The sequence below is a fragment of the Artibeus jamaicensis genome, unplaced genomic scaffold, assembly GCF_021234435.1.
Source record: "Artibeus jamaicensis isolate MK-2021 breed Jamaican fruit bat unplaced genomic scaffold, CSHL_Jam_final scaffold_537, whole genome shotgun sequence".
In the NCBI taxonomy this organism is placed as follows: Eukaryota; Metazoa; Chordata; class Mammalia; order Chiroptera; family Phyllostomidae; genus Artibeus; species Artibeus jamaicensis.
Window position 1 is genome coordinate 39226539 of NW_026522047.1, and position 20369 is coordinate 39246907.

The 20369-nt window shown below is 56.0% G+C and overlaps 2 protein-coding genes and 1 non-coding gene across 13 annotated transcripts in view; 1 reads left to right on the top strand and 2 right to left on the bottom strand.

The window, feature by feature from the left end:
• On the bottom strand, window positions 1-12239 carry PRSS57 (serine protease 57). Of its 10 annotated transcripts, none has more exons than XM_037139060.2 (7): window positions 10791-11032; window positions 5593-5741; window positions 5353-5490; window positions 4699-4852; window positions 3254-3398; window positions 1527-1790; window positions 1-390 (listed from the first exon to the last, which is right to left on the bottom strand). In XM_037139060.2, exons 2-7 carry the CDS (start codon window positions 5618-5620, stop codon window positions 145-147), a joined length of 975 nt encoding a protein of 324 aa, XP_036994955.2. In that variant the 5' UTR covers window positions 5621-5741; window positions 10791-11032; the 3' UTR covers window positions 1-144. The 10 variants fall into 10 exon arrangements, with proteins under 10 accessions (XP_036994955.2, XP_053514389.1, XP_053514391.1 ...); XM_053658414.1 differs by having other exon boundaries at window positions 5593-5855; XM_053658416.1 differs by having other exon boundaries at window positions 10939-11027.
• On the bottom strand, window positions 7662-7768 carry LOC119044638 (U6 spliceosomal RNA). The gene has a single exon (XR_005081649.2). It is a non-coding gene; the product is annotated as a U6 spliceosomal RNA (small nuclear RNA).
• PALM (paralemmin) overlaps window positions 10073-20369 on the top strand; it is a 23975-nt gene continuing 13678 nt past the window's right edge. The window contains exon 1 of one of the 2 annotated variants that reach the window (XM_037139056.2): window positions 10073-10338. In XM_037139056.2, the coding sequence (XP_036994951.1) occupies window positions 10334-10338 (5 nt within the window). In that variant the 5' untranslated portion in view covers window positions 10073-10333. The remainder of the gene's footprint in view (window positions 10339-20369) is intronic. The other variant, XM_037139058.2, reaches the window with a different exon arrangement.

Below are 20369 nucleotides of genomic sequence, written 5' to 3' on the forward strand. Positions count from 1 at the left end.
TAGTTAACATTTATTCAGTTAATTTTGCCCTTTTTGTTTGTAACTGATGCCCACACCCCAACCAAAGCTTCCTGGGTTTGGGGCCCCATGGACCCCCTCCCCCAGCCACGGAGTTTCCCAGGCTGGAGCTGTTTGCACTGGGTGTCATCTCATTTGTGTACCCAGTGCTGCTGTGGTTTGGGCAGCCCCCGTGGGGGCCCCAGTGGTCCTGGGTGGGGGGCTGGGCTGAGGGTCATGCAGGTGTCGCCGAACCACGTCCCAGATCCAGGGCACGAAAGTGGACACCTGTGTGTACACATCTGGAGTCTTGGGGTCGCCACACCAGACGCCGGAGAAGGAAACGAGGCCGTGGGCCCGGTTCCTGCACACCAGGGGCCCCCCAGAGTCTGCCTGGAATGAAGGGAAAAACGAGGCCAGGGGTTCTCAGCCTCACTTTGCCTGAAGGGGCTTCTTCAGGTAAAGCCCACCAGGACCCTTTCCATGACACCTAGTGCCCTTACAGCAGAGGCTACACCCCTCACCTCAGCTTTCAAGACCCTGTAGATCCCATCCACCTGTTTGCCCTTCTCTCCCTCATTCACCAGCCTTCCTGGCTGTTCCTGGAGCAAGCCAAGCTCCATCCAGCCTCCTCCAGAGGAGTCCAGCCTGTCGCCCACGGGCCTCATGCAGCTCAGGATGGCTATGAATGTGTCCCAACACAAAATTGTAAATTTACTCAAAAACATTATGAGAATTTTTGTGATTATATGTCATCTTGTATTTAATGTGTAGCCCAAGACAGCTCTTCTTCCAGTGTGGCCTAGAGACACCAAAAGGTTGGTTGGACACCCCTGCAAACTTTTGCTTGTTACTGCCCCCTGCTGGACACTGCTTGTATAAACAGAGAAGTCTGCAGCTGTTTGTGCAGTATAGACCTGCTTGGCTGTGCAAGGCAAGCCTATGATTGTCTCTCTACCCGGCATGCCCTCCCTTAGATCTTAAGGTTCCTTTATGACTCAGCTCAAAGGTGCTATCCTCAGAGAAGCCTTCCTTAATACTCACCCTAAAATTCCTGCCCCCTCCCCTCCTGGTCTCACCGAAATTGTTATCTGGAATTACTGGTAGCTCTGCCCCTATGAGGTGGCAGTTCTATACATGGAGAAAGACGGAGTGAGGTCCAGAGAAGTGAAGTGACTTTCCCAAGGCCATACATCTGGAAAGTGGCATAGTCTGGATTTTGACCAGTTGGGCTCCAGAAAGAGCTAAGGTTGCCATTTGTCCAAACAGGGCATTAGGAGCAGGAGCTCCTTCCTTGAGATCTGCTACTGCCCCCTACTGGCCACTGCTTACAAACACACAAAGATGTAGCTGTGCGCTGCACAACCTGCCATACATGGGAGCCCTGTGACCCTGGGCCCCAGGTGAGGCCCATCTGCGAAAAGGTAAGTTGGGATTGAGTTCCCAAGTCTCTGCCCAGCTCTGACCATTCTCTGTGGGCCTTGGTTTCCCATGTGGTCAGTGGGAGGGACGGAGAATGAGTATCTTACTGAGCAGAAGCCTCGTCGCCGTCGGTCCCCACTGTGAGTGCAGACCATAGCAGGGCTCAGGTGGCCACTCCAGGAGCTGTTGCAGATGTCCAAGTCTAGCACGCGGACCTTGGCTTCCATCAGCCCAGGTGGCAGCTCTTCAAAGTTGGACACAGAGCCCCAGCCAGCCACCCGGCACCACGCCCCGGCCTTGAGTGGCCTGGCATCTCTTTTAGGCAGCTCCAGCAGTCCCACTGCAGGACCCAGGATGGCAGAGCTGTTCAGCTGCGGAGAGAACACTGAGTTTTGGACCACCTAAACTGTCACCGCTGCTCCTGCCTCAGTTTACCCATCTGTGACACCTGATCTCCTGGCCTTATACAGAGAAAGCAACAGCTGTTGGCAGGTCTGCTGCTTTTGCCATCAGGCCTAACCCACTCGGCCCAGGACTGTGGCTTCCCCTCACCTCCTCAGCTGCCCAAAGGGTCTTTCTAATTATCATCTCTTTCCCTGCTCTAAGCCCTCCCATGGCTCCCCATTGCCCTCAAGATAGAACCTCTTCTCCTCTGCCCCCATTCAGCCCTCCCCTCCAGCCAGAATGAATTCAATGCCATGCCCTGGGCCCAGCTCCACACTTTTGCTCACGCTGTACCCCCCACCTGGACCACCTTTCCTATCTAGCTTTCAAGTTTCAACTTAGATATTATCTCCTCCAGGGAGCCTTCCAAGATTCCCGGGCAAGGGCAGGCACTTCCTCTGGGCCCCCATGTGCCCTGGTCAAAGCCAGTTTACCCAGCTGCCACCCTCTTAGACTGGCAGCTCTAAGAGGATCAGTCCTAGGGTTCGCTTATGGCTGTGTCCCTGCTGACTGGCACACAGCTGGCACTCAGTCAACAGTTATGGAATGAATGACTCGGACCCCTGGTTTTGGTATTCCCTGGCCTTGGGCACAATCCTGACCACCCCCAACCTCAGTGTCCCCACCCACACAATGGGATGATGGGTAAGTCAGAGCAGCAAGTTCCAGACCTTTCTGCTCCCTGGCCCTACTGTTCCCAGGGACCTATTCAGGCGTGTTGAGTATCTCTCCACTTTCATTTTTTACCACATTTGGAGAGCAAGTTTGGGACATTCTCCCTTTAAAACTGAGGCCTTGGGGATGACTGGAGTTGAATTTGGGGTGCCTGGGTGGGAGCTGCAGGAAGGGGTGGTCTGAAAGGGCACCCCTCATAGCAGGGCAGAGGGAAACTCATGTTTCTGGGAAGAGCCACCCCCTGGCTAGAAAGCCCCAAGCAGGGCCGAGTGGCAGAGTTTTTCATGGCCCTGGCCCCTCACGTGTCCCCCTTTTAGCCTGGACATTGAGTGCCAGCTATGTGCCACAAATGATCACAAACGAGGTAAAAATTCCTGCCCTCAGGTCGAGAGGAAACAGTGAGGAATGGTGAAGCAGCGAATGTGCAGCTGCTGCGAGCAGATGACAGCCACGCCGGACCAAAGAGCGGGAACAGAGAGAAGGGAGGGCTGGATGGGACCAGGGCGCAGGACGGGACCAGGGCACAGGACGGGACCAGGCGCAGGACGGGGTGGTCCTCCAGGGACGCCTCCTGCGAAGGCGGCATTTGAGCAAAGACTTCACCTGACTCAGGTGTTTCGGGATCCTTCAGCTACTTCTAAAACATATCAGAGGGGTGGCCGGGACAGGCCAGACCTACGTCCAGTGTGTCCCCCCACTCTACCACGAAGCTCACCTGCAGCAGACAGATGTCATTGGCGTGGGTTGTGGGGTGGAAGTCAGGGTGCCCGATGACAGCCGAGATGCCAAACACCTGCTGAGTGGGCTCTGAGGTGCGAAGGGCGTGGGCCCCCAGCACCACCAGAACCGTTCGGAGGTCTCTGCGGGAGGGAGGGGTGGAGTGAGCGACACTGGGAGAGGGCTGCCGGTCACGGGCTTTGGCAGCTCCATCTGCAAAGCCAGTGCACAGCAGTCTGTTTAATCCGGATGCCAGCCCTGCGATAATGATGTTTGTTATCGTTCCCACCGCAATTACAGCATTAACTCTAATTGTTGCAATATGAATTCTAATAACTATTACAAACTATACTTAGAATGAATAGAATATTTATTATAATTCCCATCTCAATTATATTATTACCTCTGCAGGGGTTCAGAACAGGCCTCCCCAAGATGTATCCCCTTGGCATGTGGATTATTTTGAACTGAAGGCCTTGCAGACTCCCAAGAAAATGCTACCTCTCACTTAATCACCTGCATGGGTCTAAATGGGAGCCTCATCCATCGTGAGAGTTATCGCCAAAGGTAACTTTTGTGGTCCATCTAGAGAGCAGGGCAGCCCTCTCCTGGGCACCCACTCTTCATAAGGCTTGAAGACCCTTCTCCCGCTGATGCTTCAGGCACCTGGCATCATCACTAGCTCAGGTGACGAATGTAACTCATCCCTCCTTTCTGTTCCTGAACCTCTCATGGGTGTGGGGCCTGTGACCCCCTCATGGGAGTGGGGCTCCCATGTGTACATATATATTAAATGTGGTTATTTTCTCTTGTTAATCTGTCTCATGTAGATTTAACTATTAGACCATCTGGAAGAACCTAGAAAAGTGGAGAAAATTTTCTTCTTCCAATAATCTTAATATGGTTAATGATTATTATAAAAGTATACTTTGCCCTGACTGGTATGACTCAGTGGGATGAGCAATATACCACAAACTGAAAGGCCACTGGTTCAGTTCCCCGTCAGGGCGCATGCCCATGCTGCGGGCCAGGTCCCAGGTCGGGGCGTGTGAGAGGCAGCCAAAGGATGTTTCTCTGGCACATCAATGTTTTTCTCCCTCTCTCTCCCTCTCTTCCCCTTTCTCTAAAAATAAATAAATAAACTCCTAAAAACATATACTTAGAACAAGCACAGCGATGAAAGCTCCTTCAGTACTCCACTTGTGGACTCCACCCCCCCCCCCCGCCTTGTTGTCCCATAAAGCTAACCCCACTGATCGGCCTCCTCCTTCAAGAGTCCTGAAGGGGAGGGGTGGGATCTGGCCATTTGAATTCTGCCCCTGCCTGGAATGTAGCAATGCCCACACTGGGGACCCCTCACGCCACCACCCCCCACCCTGCATCCAGAGCATCTGGGACCCCAAGTGGCAACAGGCAGGGGGAGGGGTCCCAGGGTGGGCTCACATGTTGCTGAAGCAGTGGGCCGCTGAGACCACCCATCGGGCGCGGAGCAGGAAGCCCCCGCAGTGATGCTGGCCATTGAAGCTCACCGATGCCATGTAGGGACGGGAGTGTGGGATCACCTCTCGGCCCCCAATGATCCTGGCCCCCCAGGAGCCTGCAGAGGAAAGGGGGAGCATGTGGGGTATGGCAGGAAAAGGGACTAATGGGGGCAACTCAGGCACTGGATGGGATGGGGGTTGACTTGGGGGAGAAAGAGCCAGAAATGGGCAGAGACAGAGCTGGAAAGAGATGCAGAAGGACTAGAGTGACGAGGAACCATAGAAGGCCCTCCGGTGTGCTGGGAGGAGGACCGAAAGCCAGAAAACCTGGGCTCCGGCCTGTCCAGACCCCAGCTGGGCATCCTGCCCCACGCCCTGCCGAGGCCCCAGAGGGTGACCAGCTGGGGCTGTGTAGCTGCATCAAGTTGTAGCCTTGGGGCACCTGGAGAGTTCGTGGGCGGGGCCCCCTGCACAGGGGCCCCCGGGGTCCTCACCTGGAAGCCTCATGGACAGCATCAGGGCAGTAGCCACGGTCAGCAACAGGTGGTCCCAGCCCGTCACCCCAGGGCCCATGGCTGGAGTCTCCCTCGAGAGCTTTGAGGACTGAGGCCCTTACCCTCATTCAACGGCCCGGAAAGGGGGAACCCAGCTGTGGTCTGTGGTTGGAGGCCCTGCCAGGCCCCATCAGCAACGACCAGATCTGAACTGGTGGTTCTGGGACACCGATGATTCAACCGCCTTGAGGTTGTTGATCCTAATTACAGGGGAGGAAACAGGGCAGTGGAGGGGAGCAGGGGGCTGCCTGCCCAGGCAAACCCTGCCTCTGCCAGTCCCTGTGCCCCCAGGGGTCACTTACCTTCTCTGTCCCCCAATTTACCCAGCATCTTGGTCAGTTCTTCCAGCCACACACCCTTGGGGGGTTGACATAAATATCAGCTGACACCGTGGATGTGTGGCTCAGTTGGAAGTGTCGTCCCATTCACAAAAAGTTGGTGGGTTTGATTCCTGGTCAGGGCATATACTGAGGTTTTGGGTTTGATCAGGGTACGTGCAGGAGGCAGCCAATTGATGTTTCTATCCACATAGATATCCCCTCTGCCCCTTTCCCTTCTTCTCTCTCTAAAAATCAATTTAAAAAACACCATATCCTTGAGCGATTTAAAAATATATAAATATCAACTGAAGCTTCAGATATGTGGAAATCATTTAATCCTGGAATGACCCAAGGATGTATTATTTCTATCCTCACGTCACTGGTGGGGAACCTGAGGCAGAGAGAGGTTAAGTGCCTTGGCCAAGGCTGCACAGAGAGGGCGGGAGGGGACCAGGGTTGTAGCCCCAGGACAGCTACCGTCTCTAAGGGGCCAGTTTCACCCACAGGTGGGCCCACGTCCTTCCCATCTGATAAGCAGTTATGAAACAGGCAACTGTCCTTTATAGCCCCAACTAACCAGCTCCCAGAAGCCCTGAGTAAGGGCCAGTATTGTCCAACCCAAAACTGGGTTGAAGATGGGGCTACATGGAAGAGGGTCTCGAACCCAGAACTCCTGGACTATAGTCCTTGACGGATCTTTTCATGGAGGATTGGGTGGTTTTCTCAGTCAGAGGAGACTCAACAACAACGGTGTTGATGATGATGATGATAATGATAGCTCCGCTTACTAAACACTTTCTTTATTGATTTGTTGGAACTCTTTGTATATTGAGGAGATTAACTCATGGTCATATTAATTCCTTTTCTGAGAACTCTCATATGCAGAGACACAGTCTCCCTGGGAAGTGAATTTACATTCTGCTGATCTGCAGATGGACCAGTGCTGCACTGGCCAGAACTGGGTAGCCCCATCGGGTCCCCATCCCCCTTGCCTGTTAAGTCCAGGGCTCCCAGGGCCATGGAGCAGACCAGGAGGAGAGCAGGGGTCAGGGCTCTGGCATGCTGCTCTGTGAAGGGCCCCACCTGGTCTGGGCCTGAGGTTTGGAGTTATGAAGCTGGGGGAGGGGAAGCTCCAGAGCCCCTTCCTTCTGCGATACAGTCCCTTTCATGTCCAGTTTAACCTTTCTTGGCCCCTTTGGAATGGGAGACACAAGGCATGGGCTGGAGTCAGGGCTGGGGGGAGGTAAAGGGGTCTCTGACTCGGAGACAGAAGAGGAGTGGGCTTTTGGGGTCCACTCCCCTGGAGTCCAAGGGCCCCAGAGGATGTCTTGGGGCAGCCACAGCTGTGAGGTGTGCTCAGGGCAGGGGCAGGGGTGCTGGGGATGGTGACATTCTAGATAGGCAGAGGAGGCCAAGGAAGTGAAAGAGAAAGGGGAGTCATCATAGAAACCGCGGTTGCAAGTGGTCTAGGGAGGCGGCGGGGCCCCACACGGATAGGAGCTACAGCACCCTGAGCGGAGAAGAGGAGGGAGTGGGTGAGGTGGACGCCTCTCTGGAGGGTGAAAGGGTGCAAGGTCTACCCCAGACCACTGCTTTAGTTCACGACATAACCTGTCTAGTTCCCCCGCCGTGCCTTTTCTTTTTTAAGATTTTATTTATTTTTTAGAGAGAAGGTCAGGGAGAAAGAGGAAGAGACACATTGATGCGTGAGAAAAACATCTACTGGTTGCCTCCATGCCTTTTTGAGGTCTGCCCCTCCCACCAGGGATGCCTCTCCCCCCCCTTTCTGGGCCTGGCCTCACTTCCCCAGCTCAGATGTTGCCCACCTCCGGCCAATCCCCTGCAAGTGACTACATGCATGCCTGCGTCTGGGGTGTGGATGTTGGGGACCTGGAGTCCCCAGGCAGCCACTTGAGAACTTCAAGGAATTTGGCTTTTGGTCTGAGATGGGAGCCCAGGAAGGTTGGGCTAGCGACACTGGAGAACGGTTTGTGGGAAGGGGGGGTGGTCCCAGCAGTTGATATACACTCCTCCTCTTCCTCCTATTTTCTTTTTTTTTTTAACGCTTCATGAATTTGCATGTCATCCTCTCACAGGAGCCATGCTGATCTTCTCTGTGTCATTCCAATTTTAGTATATGTGCTGCAGAAGTGAGCACTCTTACTCCTATTTTTGAACAAAATGCACCCAGCATCCCTCAAACCTTGAATCATTCACTTAGTAGACAAAAATGTCATTTCTCCGAGCACAAGGCTTCTGCATCCCTGGCACCTAACACCGCCAGGTACACAGTAGGTGCTCAATAAATCTTTTTGGACTGAGCGGACACAGCTCCCTTTTGCTCAGCCATATGTGTACATATTGCCCCTGGCTGCTTTCATGTTGCAATGGAAGACCAAGGGCTGCAATGCTGAAAATATTTACTATCTGGCCCTTTACAGAAAGAGTTTGTCACACCCTGAGCTCCTGTGTGCTGGGCCCTGTCCCAAACCTTTCCTGGGTATTCACTCTGTTACCTCTTCCAGCTGCCCTTGGAGATGAGGAGGTGAGGCTCAGACAGGTTAAGAAACAGACCCAGGGTCACACAGCACACGTGGCTCTGAGCTGGAACTCAAGTTCAGGGCCCCTGATGTTTCTTGGGTTCTCTTTTCTTTTCTAAATCTGCTAATTTTTCTCATTGTTTGCATGCCAAATGAATGCACATTCACTGAAAAAAGGGGAAATGAAAAGGCCTATAAAGAAAGAGGTAGCAGTGTCCCTGCCCCTTTGGGGTGGATCCTGATGCATCTTTCCTGAGAACACATCCAAAGTTATTTTCCTTTGCACACACACACACACACACACATTTATTAAGCACATGCTCAGTAGAATGATTTTACTTACAAGAAAATAAAGGCATTTAGAAGACTCTCCCTGTCCTGCCCCTCCCCCCAGCCAGATCCCAGTAAATGCGTTTGGGGCCAGGGGACCACTATTCTTACAAAAACGTGGGAAGGTAGGGCCACAGTCTACATGTTGGCAGTGACAGGTCCTGCCTGACTCCTGGTCCATGGGATCCACATGACGACACACGCAGCACGAAGCACTCGAGATAGACTGAGAGAAATCGAGGGGCAGGCAGGGGAACTGGGTGCCTGTCTTCTGCCTGAGCCTGATCCCCACATGAGCTTATCGGGACTTCCCCTAGAGTAGGCCAGGCCTCACTGTAAACTTCAACTCGGGTGACCAGCTGCCTGCTCAGTGTCACCCTTTGTTGTCCCCTCAATCCCACTCACATCTGTATGTCTTTCCAGTGGTTCAATCTGCAAATGGGGGGACCCCAAGGCCTGTCATCCCACCTCCCATCGGTTCTTCCTTCAAGATCCACACACAATCCACCTGCCCCTCCACCTTATCCAGCCTCAGCGGCGTGTTTTGGAGAGCCCAGTCCCGCCTCTTTCAGGCCTCCAAGCCTTTCTGCTTTATCATTGTTAATCCACTTCCCTCCTGTCAGCCAAGGGGTCCTTAACGAAAATAAATTGGCCTTGGCTGGTGTGGCTCAGCGGATTGCATGCCGGCCTGTGAACCAAAGGGTCCTCGGTTGATTCCCAGGTTGCGGGCACATGCCTGGGATGCTGCCAGGTCTCCAGTTGGGGGTTAGTGAGAGGCAACTGGTGGATGCTTCTCTCCCTCTCTTTCTCCCCACCCTTCCCCTCCCTCTAAAAGTAAATAAATAAATAATATATATATATATATTTCTTTAAAAATAAATAAATAAACTAGGTTGGTCCCTCTCCTGCTCTAAACTCTTCCTTGGCTCCCCAGTGCCCTCAGGACAAGCCTGAGCTCTCCTCTACCCTCCTCTACCCACCTCACTCACTCTGGCCACAGGGGCCTGCAGTGTGTGCTGTGGGAGCTGAGACAGATTGAAATCATTAAACTACCTCCGGCTCTAGGACCAGGACCAGCACCCAGCAAGTGCCCAGAAACGTCAGGAATTGCTGTATTATCATTTCTCTTCAAACGGGCCTGGCTGGGTCCCACTGCCGCGCCTTGGCACTTGCAGTGCCCTCCACCCGAACGCTCTCTTTCAGACCTCCAGGCTGCAGCGAAGTCGGCTCCTCGGAGCGGCCTCCCGGACCTCCCCTGGGGTCCCATCGTCCCTCGTCCCTGTCGCCTCACCGGCCCTCCACCCGCTTACCCTCCAGACCAGGAACCAGAGAGGGGGGCGGATTTTGGGAGGTCACTGCTAGGGCCAGTGCGCAGACCAACCCTGGCCGCCAGCATCAGGCCTCTCGGACCTGGGATGAATGACTCAGGGCGGGGAACCGGGCACGGCTCCAAGGTTACAGGCCAGGCCTAGGACTTAGCGGAGGTTGCCGGCAAGGGCCGCGCGCGGGGATGGGGACGCTGCGGCAGCCGCTGCGGCCGGCAGGAGGCGCAGCGCGAACCGCTGCGCTGGGAGGTGGGAGGGGACCGAGCGGGAGGGGAGAGACAGAGAAACGCTTTGGCGGCGGCGGCGACGCGCGCACTCAGCCCACCCCCCGCGCCCGCCGCCGCCCGGACAATAAACAGCCGCGCGCGGGGCGATGCCCGAGCCGGTGCCTACGCCCCCGCGCCGCGCATCCCGGGTCTCTAGGCCTTAGCCAGCCCCCCCACCCCCACCCTCCCTCCCCGCCCCTGCGTACCCACCCGCGTTCGCCCCTCTCAGCATCACGGACCCACTCGGACCTCCGCTGGGGAAATGGAGTGAGTAGGCGCTCTCGGTCGGGGATGAGGAGCTCGGGTGGGTGGGGGGACCGAGCAAGGAGTGAGGTTTCCACCCCACCCCGTCCGGAGCCTTGCGGCCCCTCGCGGAGAGGGAGGTGTTGAGGGCTTCTGGGACTCCCAGATCATCTCGGAAGGACTTGGGCTGGGCAGCGCCCGCCCTGAGGCCTCCCCCTATCCTACCCAAGCGGCCCACCGTCTCAGAGGGACTCGGGAGGCAGCGGCTGGGGGCAGCCCGGGACACTGGGAGGGGGTGGCGCGTGTCTCTGTCTGCACCCCGCCTGCGTCTTGTTGGCGCCCCCTGGGTTAGCCTGGGCCACCTGTGGACTCCGGAGTGGGCTCCCTGGGGTGATGGAGCAGCCCCTCCCCATTGCACCGTCAGGCCTTGAGGTCATTCGCCACCCCCCACCTCACCCCCTACCTCACCCCCTCACCCTCCATCCTGAGCTCGCTGCTCCCTGTGCCCTGGACGCGCCCACGGGCTAGTCCTCCCTCCTTCTGGCAGCCGTCCCCAAGGGCCTCAAGTGCTGTCCAGAGACCCTGCTAAGGCCGGGTGGGCTGCCAGATGTTGTCCCGAGTTACCGCTGGAGGGAGGGGCCTTCTCTTCAGGCTTCCTGTCTGGGATGTGTGAAGTCCAGGTGCTTTCCAACAGGGGAGCTTGGAGCTGAGATCCCTTCCTGGGAAATTGTCCCCTAAAGGGGGCCCCAGATGGTGTAGCCAAGAGTCCGCTGGGCCCAGGCTGGAATAGAGTGGGTGGCCTGGGTCTGTGGGGTTTAGGAGAGGAGCTGCCGGGCAACAGATGATTCTTGCACAAGCAGGTGCTGAATGAGTGTGCATGGTCATTTCAGGCAGAGTCCTTTCTGGCGTCAGGGTGGCCCCACACCTCCATTCCCACAGGTGGGCGCTGAGAGGCTGTGGAGTGTGCTTGCCAGGGCAGGGATGGGAAGCAGGTGTCTGGGGCTCCAGCAGCCTGCCCACTATGTGTGCACTGGGGGCAGGCGTCTGCTTCCCTGCTCTGGGCCCAGTTCCCATGGGGCTGGAGGCCCGGACCTGGAGGTCCAGCCAGTCCAGCTCCTCTTGCCCTTCCCACTGGGTGTGTTTTCCAAGCATGCACCTTTCCTCCAGGGATTCACCCGTGACCCACCACGCCCTCATCTGGGTGGGAGCCTCCGCCTCCTGCCCTCCCCTGAACTCGACACCCAGTGTCCTCTGCTTTTGAAAACCTAGACAAAAGCTCAGCTGCACCCCAACACACCCTGGGAGCCTAGCCAGGGGCTCAGGGGAGCCAGGGCCAAGCCTTGTCTGCACTAGGATCCCCCACTTGTTTACCTGCTCTGCTCTCTAGGCTGAAGGGGTACCTCTGGGCCTCCTGACGGCAGACCCTGGGGAGGGGGCTGCCACAGGGGATGAGGGGTGAAAATCTAGGAAAATGCCCACTCAGAGCAGAGAAATGAGGGGCTATTTTGGTTGGACCCCATTGTTGTCTTTCCTACCACCCTTTTCCTTCTCAGTGTGGACACTGAGGCCTGAGGAGAAGCAGCATGCCCTAGAGTCACACGGCAAAAGGAGGGTGCCCTGCCCTGCACCTTCTTGGTCACAGGCCAGATATGGTGCCATGCCCCCCATTAATTGAATCACTGGCTTTGCTGGGTACAGATGTGGGCTGGGCCCTGGTAGTACGGGCTCAGATAGCCATGAGAGAAAGCCTCCGCCCCCAGGGCTTGGGGTGATGATGGCAGGGAGGGGCCGCCCTGATCGGGAACACCTGCCCCAGCTCCCGGTGGGTCCCTTTCCAAGAGGGCAGAGCGGGCCCCAGGCACAGAGGCCGCAGCCGCTAGAACAAATCACTCACCTCGTACTGTTTCCATGGATTTTGCCGTCAGAGTCACTGGAGGTGGTTGTGGCTTAGGGTGGTGCCAGAAAGTTTCTTTTAAAAATAAATTTAAGAATGTGACAAAATTTCGTTAAAGGGTTAGACAGATTTTCACTAGCTTAAGAATTTAAGGATTTATTGGAAAATAGCGAGTAAATAATCACCAAGGTGGGGGGAGAGATGGCTGATGCTGCAAGGATGGGCTGAGAGTCGGGGGGACAGAAGGGACACACTCCAGGGGCGGGGGGGAGCTGGGTGCCAGGCCTGCTGGCTGAGGTACTGCTCCCCTGGGAGCCTCAGGGTCTGGCCGGTAAAAGAAGGATATTTTAGGTCAGAGCAGCCATTCTCAGATGGCCAAGCCCTGCCCTGGGACAAGGGCAGGAGAGCAGAGCTGGGGCGGGACCTTCCCGGAGGCAGTCCACCTTCAGGCCTGGACATCCTCAAGCAGTCGCCGTTGGGTGCTAACTGGGTCCTCGACGTTTCTTTCACACTTGCTAATCTCCCTTTTTATAAAATGGGCTTATATATTTATTTTTAAAGAGAGGGGAAGTGAGGGAGAAAGAGAGGGAGAGAAACATCCATGTGAGAGCAAAACATCCATCTTACGAGCCCCATCCAGGGGCTGAACCCACAACCCCAAGTCTACTGGGAATCGAACCAGAGACCTTTTGCTTTGTGGGACATCGCCCAACCAGTCAGGGTGCTAATCTCCCTTTTTAATGAGAGGCACAGCCAGGTAAAAGGCAGAAGTATATCGTGATCATTGAATAACACGCTTTCATTTTCAGTGTGTCTGTTTCCCAGGGTTTTAACTCTGTGGCAGTGGCTTCTTATTTTCTCGGTCTTGGTAACAATGAAATGTGTCCTTCTAATCTAAAACAAGGGGGAGTTGATTCAAACAGTAAGTGATATGAAGGGAAGGAACATGCAGATAATACTAGTGTTGGTGGCAGGAACATGGGAAGGTGGTTGGAGTAGCGCTGGCATCATTTATTTACTTATAAATCACTTAGTGAGCACTTGCTGTATACCAGGCTCTGTGCTGAGTGCTTGGTCCCTGTGTATTCTCTTGATCCTTACAGTGGCTGTGTGAGGTGGGGAAACTGAGGCACAGAGTGGTGACATGACAAGCCTGAGGTCACACAGCTGTAAAGGGGTGGGTGGAGGGTCAGAGGTTGGGGTCAGCAGGGGGAGTCGGGGGTGGGGTGTGGCGGGTAGGGAATCTTGGTACCTTCCTGTTTTCCAGAGGCTCTGGACTACTCTGTAGGGTTGCTAGGTGTTCCGGCATAGCTTTCCAACCTGGCTGGTGGTCTTTGCCCCTGGGGGTATCTGCCCCTGCATCCTCCCCCGCAAAGGCCCTTTGACTGCTGGTTTGAGAGCGGGGCATGAAACAGCGGTGCCCTGACTCCTTATGAGACTGGGCGTGTCACTTGTCTTGCTTGGGCCTCATTTTTCACATTTGGTGAATGGGGATATAAGCCCACCCAGTCCCGTCTGGGCACCTTCCCAGGTGGGACACAGTCGGAAGAGGAGTGGGCGCTAAGCTATGTGGACTTGGAGCTTCTAAGGGCCACCTGCAGCCCCAGGAGAGACCTACCCTCAGGGGTCTCAGATTTTGATACTGGGAAATGGAGTGACATTCTGAAAAAAAAAAACAAAAACATTAGATCACCTTTCCCAAGTCTGGGACCCGGTTTCCATCCATCCTTCCTCCACCCAGGAAGTGTCTCCTCTGTTCATTTAAGAAATGCTCCCTGCTGCCCTAGCCAGGTGGCTCAGTTGGTTGGAGCATTGTCCCAGGCACCAAAAGGTTTGCAGGCTCGATTCCTGGTCAGGAACATACTTAGATCGTGGGTTCCATCCCCCAACTGGGGCATGTACAGGAGGCAACCAATCAGTGTTTCCCTCTCACATTGATATTTCTCTCTTCCTCTCTCTAAAATCCTCTGATGAGGATTTAAAAAATGGAGTGCTCCCTACTGATCATCCTAGCCCCATGCAGGATCAGAAGTCTGGGAGAGTCCCCTGGAGGGTCTGCTTTGAGGTGTGGAGGAAGGTTTCCCAGTCCTTTTTCCATCATGGATCTTTTCTGTGAGAGATATTTAAGGGTTTACCCTGCAGGCAGAAGGGAGCACCTGGTAGAAAGCGTGGCCCATGCAAAGGCCCAGAGGTGGGAAGGCATTGGAAGAAGGGAGCACTCTGGTTTATGCTCTTGGGGCTAGGTCTTAATAGGCCTAGAGTGTCCCTCTGGGGTGTCTGAGCTCTGGAGAAGTGAGAGCAGATGCCCGGCACCAAGAAGGGGCTCTGGCAGCTGAGGGGCCAGATCAATGAGGAGCAAGTCAGGGTTCGGCCTGGACAGGGTCTGTGGGGGCAGCTCGGAGACAAGTGCCAGGGTCAGGGGAGCAGGACCCAATGTCTGGGTGGACATGGAAGTGATTTCAGAGCTGTGTGCTGTCAGAGCCGTGCACACAGCTGGGCGGCCTGGTCGGGGAGAGACAGCCCAGGCCCTGGATGCACGGGGAGGCTAGAGGGCGCCCTGGCCATGCTGCCGGGGGGTCTCTGTGCAGCATAGGAAGGCCTCGTACAGGTCTTACATGTGAGGATCATGAAATTGGGCTGGGATGTCTGTCTCCTGCCCAAGGGTTTCAAGCAAGAATTCAGCGACCGTCAGCCCATCATTGGGACAGTCTGGATAGGGCTGGAAAGCCAGAGGCGGGTCCCAAGCCAGGCCTGTGGTGGGCAGGCTGGGTGAGGACCATGGTGGAGGCAGGCTGAGCAGGAGCTGCTGCAAGGACAGTGGCAGTGGTGGGACGCGGCCACGCCTGGGAGCCCCGCCTGGGTGAGCAGGGGGGGAGGGGGAGGGGCTTGGCCTGCAGGGAGCGAGCATGTGATGGTTGCTTTGTGTTCAGATCCTTCTGATCATGGAGAGTCGCAGGGCAGGACCAGCAGGGCAGGACCCCACCTCTGGCTCTGCCTCAGCTGTTAATGAGAAGGGTCCGCATTTCTGCCACATGATGGAATATATGTATTTTTACCAGATTTATTGAGATACTCATACACCACACAATCCACCCACCTAAAGTATACAATTCAGTGGTTTTTAGTACACCCACATAATTGTACGACCATTGCCTCTAATTCCAGAACATTCCATCACCCCCAAAACAAGCCCAGTCACCAACTGTAGTCACCCCCATCATCCTCCCCCAGCCCCTGGCAGCCACTGACTCAGCTGCTGTCTCTGAAGTGCCTGTCCTGGACGTGTCACATAAACGGAATCACACACCATGTGGCCTTTTTTTTTTCTTTACAATTTCATTTATTTGTTTATTTATTTATTTATTTTAGATTTTATTTATTTATCTTTAGAGGGGAAGGGAAGGAGAGAGGGAAAGAAATATCACTGTATGGTTGCTTCTCATGCGACCCCTGCTGGGAACTGGCCCCTGCTGGGAACTGGCCTGCAACCCAGGCATGTGCCCTGACTGGGGATCGAACCGCCATGTGGCCTTTTGAGTCCGGCTTCTCTCACTGAGCATCGTGTGTTCAGGATTCGCTACGATGTAGCGAGTGGTGGTGCTTCCCTCCTTTTCGTGGCTGAGTAATATTTCAGGGTCTGGATGGACCACACTGTGTTTATCCACCCATTACAGATGGACATTTGAGTCGTTTTATATATTAATTCATACAGTCACTTCCAAGGTGGTTGGGACTTGTCCCTTGTCCTCTGCTGGATGCAGAGAACCCAGATTGTGTTTTAGATAAATGTGACAGAGTTTCTTTTAAAAAAAAAGGAGGTGGTCATAAGACAGGGGGTCACATTCCATGGGGGTGGCCAGAATGTGACAAGGGGAGAGGGGCCCTTAGGTGAAGGCCTTCGCCAAAAATGGAAGACCTCATTGACTTGCTGGTCCAGTGAACCTGTGTTGAGTACTTGCTGTGTCCTGGGTGCGGGGCACATGGCAGGGACAAAAAGAGACAGTTACTGTCCTCGTGGGGAAGTGAGAAACAAAATAAGTAAAGGTCCCACGTGTTGCATGAGGGTGAGAGCTGACCTGGGGTCCTGGGGGCAGAAACTCAGATCAGAAGGCCTTAATGAGGAGGTGATGTCTGAGGAGAGGCCTGCAGAAATTAGTGAGGCCTGTGGGTGCAAGGAGAACGTGCACCAAGCAGAGGACACAGCCAGTGCAAAGGCTGTGGGGTGGGAATGTACTTGGAATGTCTGAGTGTGGCTGCAGCAGAGGGAGGGGTGGCCAGGGACCATGGGTCTTTGGGTCTGGTCTCTGCAGCTGGATTAGCCTTGAGACATGTCCCCTGGGGAAGGCCTCTACCTGCAATGCCTCCATTCACGCTCCACTGCCCTTCCTGTCCAGAGCCCAGGGCAGGGTCCAGTCCTCCCCCTTGCTGCCCCAGGTTAATAGGCAACAGGTTTGCTCCTCTGGGTCTGTGTCCTGCTCTGACCTTGGTCTCCACCATGTGGGGGGCTGCCTCTCTGTCTTGAATCTCCTAGGAAGCTCATGCCTCATGGACTGTTCACCTCACTAATGACAGTAGTGTTCCTGTGAGTCACCTGATGAAGGGATGAGATCCAGGAAGGCTTCCTGGAAGAGGGGACTGCACTTGAGCTGAGCTGGGAGGTGCAGGAGGGAAAGCAGAAGGCAGGGGGAGCTGATGAAAGTTGATGGATAAACTGTGGAGGGCTTGAATGGAGGGCTGAGAGGCTGAGGTTTTCTCAGGGGGGTTGAGAATTTAGAGCCGAGAAGGTGCGGGGGAGACAAAGGCCTCATGGGGGAGCAGGGGAGACAGCAGGTGGAATGAGGACTCCCCCACTCCGCATCTCCCGCCCTGGTCCAATGGGGGAAGGGGCCCATTGGGCCACTGGGCTCCCTCACCCCCACATCCCAGCCCCGTGACTCTGCTGCCACCCTCCCCCATGGCCAAGGTCTTTGTCAGCTGTTTCCTTTCAATTAACACAGGAATGTTCCAGCTCTGGGCTCTGGGCTCTGAGCCTGCCTGGGCCTGGACCCCCTCATTCTGGCTGGAGCTGCCCAGGCACAGGCTCTGGAAGAACTAGTGCGATCCCCTCCACCCACCTCCCGTCCCCCCCCCCCCCACCCCGTCCTGCCCGCTGGGTGACCTTGGGCTGGTTGCGTAACCTCTCTGGGTCTTTAAAAAATAAACGCCCAAAAAGCTGGGGCCTGTACTAGGGCTCAGGGCTCCTTGGGTTTGGGCCTCATTAGCTCATCTCCTGGGGCCGGGATTATCTCATGCGCTTGCAGCCGACACCCTTGCCTTGTCCTGAGCCGCCCACATTGCTGCTTCTGCCCAGAATTTGCTCCAAGTGCCATAAAAATAATCACACAAGCACTGGAGTCTGCATGCGCTGAGGGTGGGCGTCCAGGCGAAGGGTGAATCCCTTCGCCAGGAGCTCAGAGTGCGCCGTGGCCCGTTGCGCAGGGGAGACTCAGAGATGCCAGTGACTCACTGGGGTCCCAGCCCGTGGGGGCAGCTGCCACGCAGCCCTGAATCCTCCTGCGCTTCTCCACCCAGCATGTAAGATCTTTTGTGATCTGGCCTCTGCCTCCCTCACTGAGCCCTAGTGAGCATTTCAACCATGCCACTGACTGCCTCCCCACCCCCACCCATGCCAGTCCCTGCCAGACCTCAGGGAGACCCTGTGCTCCTCAGGCCCCTGAGCCTGCGCATAGCAACCGAGGTCCCGTCGCCACCATTGAGCAGCTTCACTTGATCCACAGATAAAACGAGTATAACCATCCTCCCATCCTCCCGGGACGATCAGTAGGAGGGACACTTAGCATATGTCATTTAAAGACCCCCCTCCTCCCCAGCTTTAACTCTCCCTCCTGTTAGATGGGGCTAAGGCAAGCCTGGAAGGCAAGGAGCTCCTGGGAAGGAGTTCTTATTTGTTGCTGTCTCATGAGGGTTCTATGGTCCTAACTTGTTTTATTTTTCACATTTATGATGCTGAACATTATCTTGGCTTGACCTTGGCTACCTCTGGGCCAGGGATGTGTCCAGAACTTTCCCTGGTAGAAGCCCCTTTTCTGGGCGGAGCCTCTGGACCCAAGATGGGACTGTCCCTCCAGCCCCGGGGGTGGGAAGAGACAGTTAACTCTTCCTCCTACTCTCTCTCTCAGAAGCCCCCAAAGCCCAGGGCCTGAAGCCTCTACACCCCCAGCACAGGGCTGGGGGCGGGAGATGCTTGGCGGGCCCCACGTGGGCCTCCCAGTTGCCTTGGGGACGGTGCGGTTGCCAGGGTGACCGCCTCCCGAGGGCCGCCATCCATCATCCGGAGGGAGGCAGCGGCGCCCTGGCGGGCAGGGCGGCTCTGGCACCCCCAGGCCCTGGTGTTGGGGGGGACTATGGGGGGGGTACACAGCCTGAGCCCCTTGGACTGTGACAGGGACAAGACTGGGCAGGGATGAAAATTCTCTTCCTGGGCCCTCCTGACCTTCCCCTGCCCTGGCCTGACCAGCAGACAGGCCACCGGAGGGGAGACACTGCCCTCCTTGTCTGCAGCCTAGGGGGCGGGCCTCACGGCTGGTCCTGTGTCCCTGTGTCCAGCCTGAATGGCCACCTGCCTGGCCTGGTGGAAGTGTGGCATTAGGTGGCCAGTCCTTCTGCCCAGCATGGCCCTGTGTGCACTGGGGTCTGAGCTGCTGTGTGCCCTCCCCACAACTCTGCCTCCTTCCTGGAGAGACCCCGTAGGCCTGGTTAGAGTTGGGAAAACGGATGACCTGGTATGGCCCAGAGCTGGGCAGTTGTGGTTTGAATCCGAGCTCTGCCTCTTTCTAGCTGTGTGACTTTGGGCAAGGAACTTGCCCTCTCTGGGCTTGGTTTCCAGCCATGGGAAGAACACAGCAAGTGCAAAGGCCTTGAGGTAGAAATGACCTTGGTGCGGCATGGGCATAGCCAGGAGGTCCTGCTGGCTGGAACGGTGAGAAAGAAGAGCAGAGGGGATGTGGGCAGAGAAGTGGGAGGGGCTGGGCTATGCCGGAATCATGATTTCTTTCAAGGGGTGGTGGGAGCCTGGGGGACTTTAGAGCAGGGTGGCAGGGTCTGATTCTTCTTTTGAGATGTTGCCTGTGGTCGTGGGGTGGAGAGAGGGCTGTCAGAGACCAGGGAGATGGCAGGTGGTGGTAGAATCCTGGCTGGGGTGGGAAATGTGGGGTTTGTGGGAAGTGAGGGGATGGGCCTACATGGGAACACAGGGTGGTGCCTGCCTGCATCACACAGGGCAATGGGGCAGAGCCAGAAACATAGCTGATCTGGCCCTTCAGGAAGGGCCTGTGAACTGAATAGGTGGATCAAGCCTTTCCTGAACTCCATCCAGCCGAACACAGCCTCCCTGTGGAAGAAGAGAGGGAAGCCACAGAGGGTGCGGCTGGTGCTGCTGGGCCTCTAGGAGTCACAGAGTGGGGGCAAATGCTGCCTGCCAGGAAGGGAAGAGCTGAGTGGGGTCACCTGGCTGGGGCGTGGGAGCCAGATGACTTCAGAGGTCTCAGTGAGGCCAGGAAACTGAAGCTGAATGCAGCAGGCAGACAGGGCCCTGTGGCCCAGGATAGATCACCCAAGGGCACCTGGGTGCGGGGGTGGGGGGGGCGGCTTGGGCCCAGGCGAACCCAGCACACTGTGATTTGAGCCGCTGTTTTTCTACTGAACTGCAGGGGGAAGCTTTAGAGCTGGGTGTCTGCTCCTACTGCGCAGGTTGGGAAACAGAAGCCCAGAGGGGCAGAGGGTCTTCAGAGGCCACAGGGTGGCTCTGGACCCTGGTGCAGGCAAGGGGTGTGGGGGTGGCAGCAGAACCAAAGACTGGTCTGTAATTTCAAGTCCCTGTGAAGACACAGGGCTTTGGGCAGGAGACAGGGGCGGCTGGGCGTGGTCTGGCTCCGGCTGCTCAGACCTCACCACCTTGGCCAACCAACCTGCCCTGTCCCCCAGGGCCTGCTGTCCATGCCTCCTGGGGGGCGGGCCCTTGGGTCATTCTGGGTTTGTAGCAGAGCTCAAGACCCCCTCCCTCCCACCCCTGGCCCAGGGCTGGAGAACACTCCATGGGCGGGAGGGTGAGGATGGGGGCTGTCCTGATCGGCCTCCCTGTCTGGGTGGGGAGGTGATACAG

Bases quoted from the DNA above. Each gene is read 5' to 3' on its own strand.
- PRSS57 (XM_037139060.2), bottom strand. From the start codon at position 5,620: ATGCTGGGTAAATTGGGGGACAGAGAAG. The intron at 5,491-5,592 runs GTAAGTGACCCC...CCCTGTAATTAG, and splicing joins TAAATTGGGGGACAGAGAAG to GATCAACAACCTCAAGGCGG. The intron at 3,399-4,698 runs GTGAGCCCACCC...TCCCTCCCGCAG, and splicing joins GCCCACTGCTTCAGCAACAT to AGACCTCCGAACGGTTCTGG.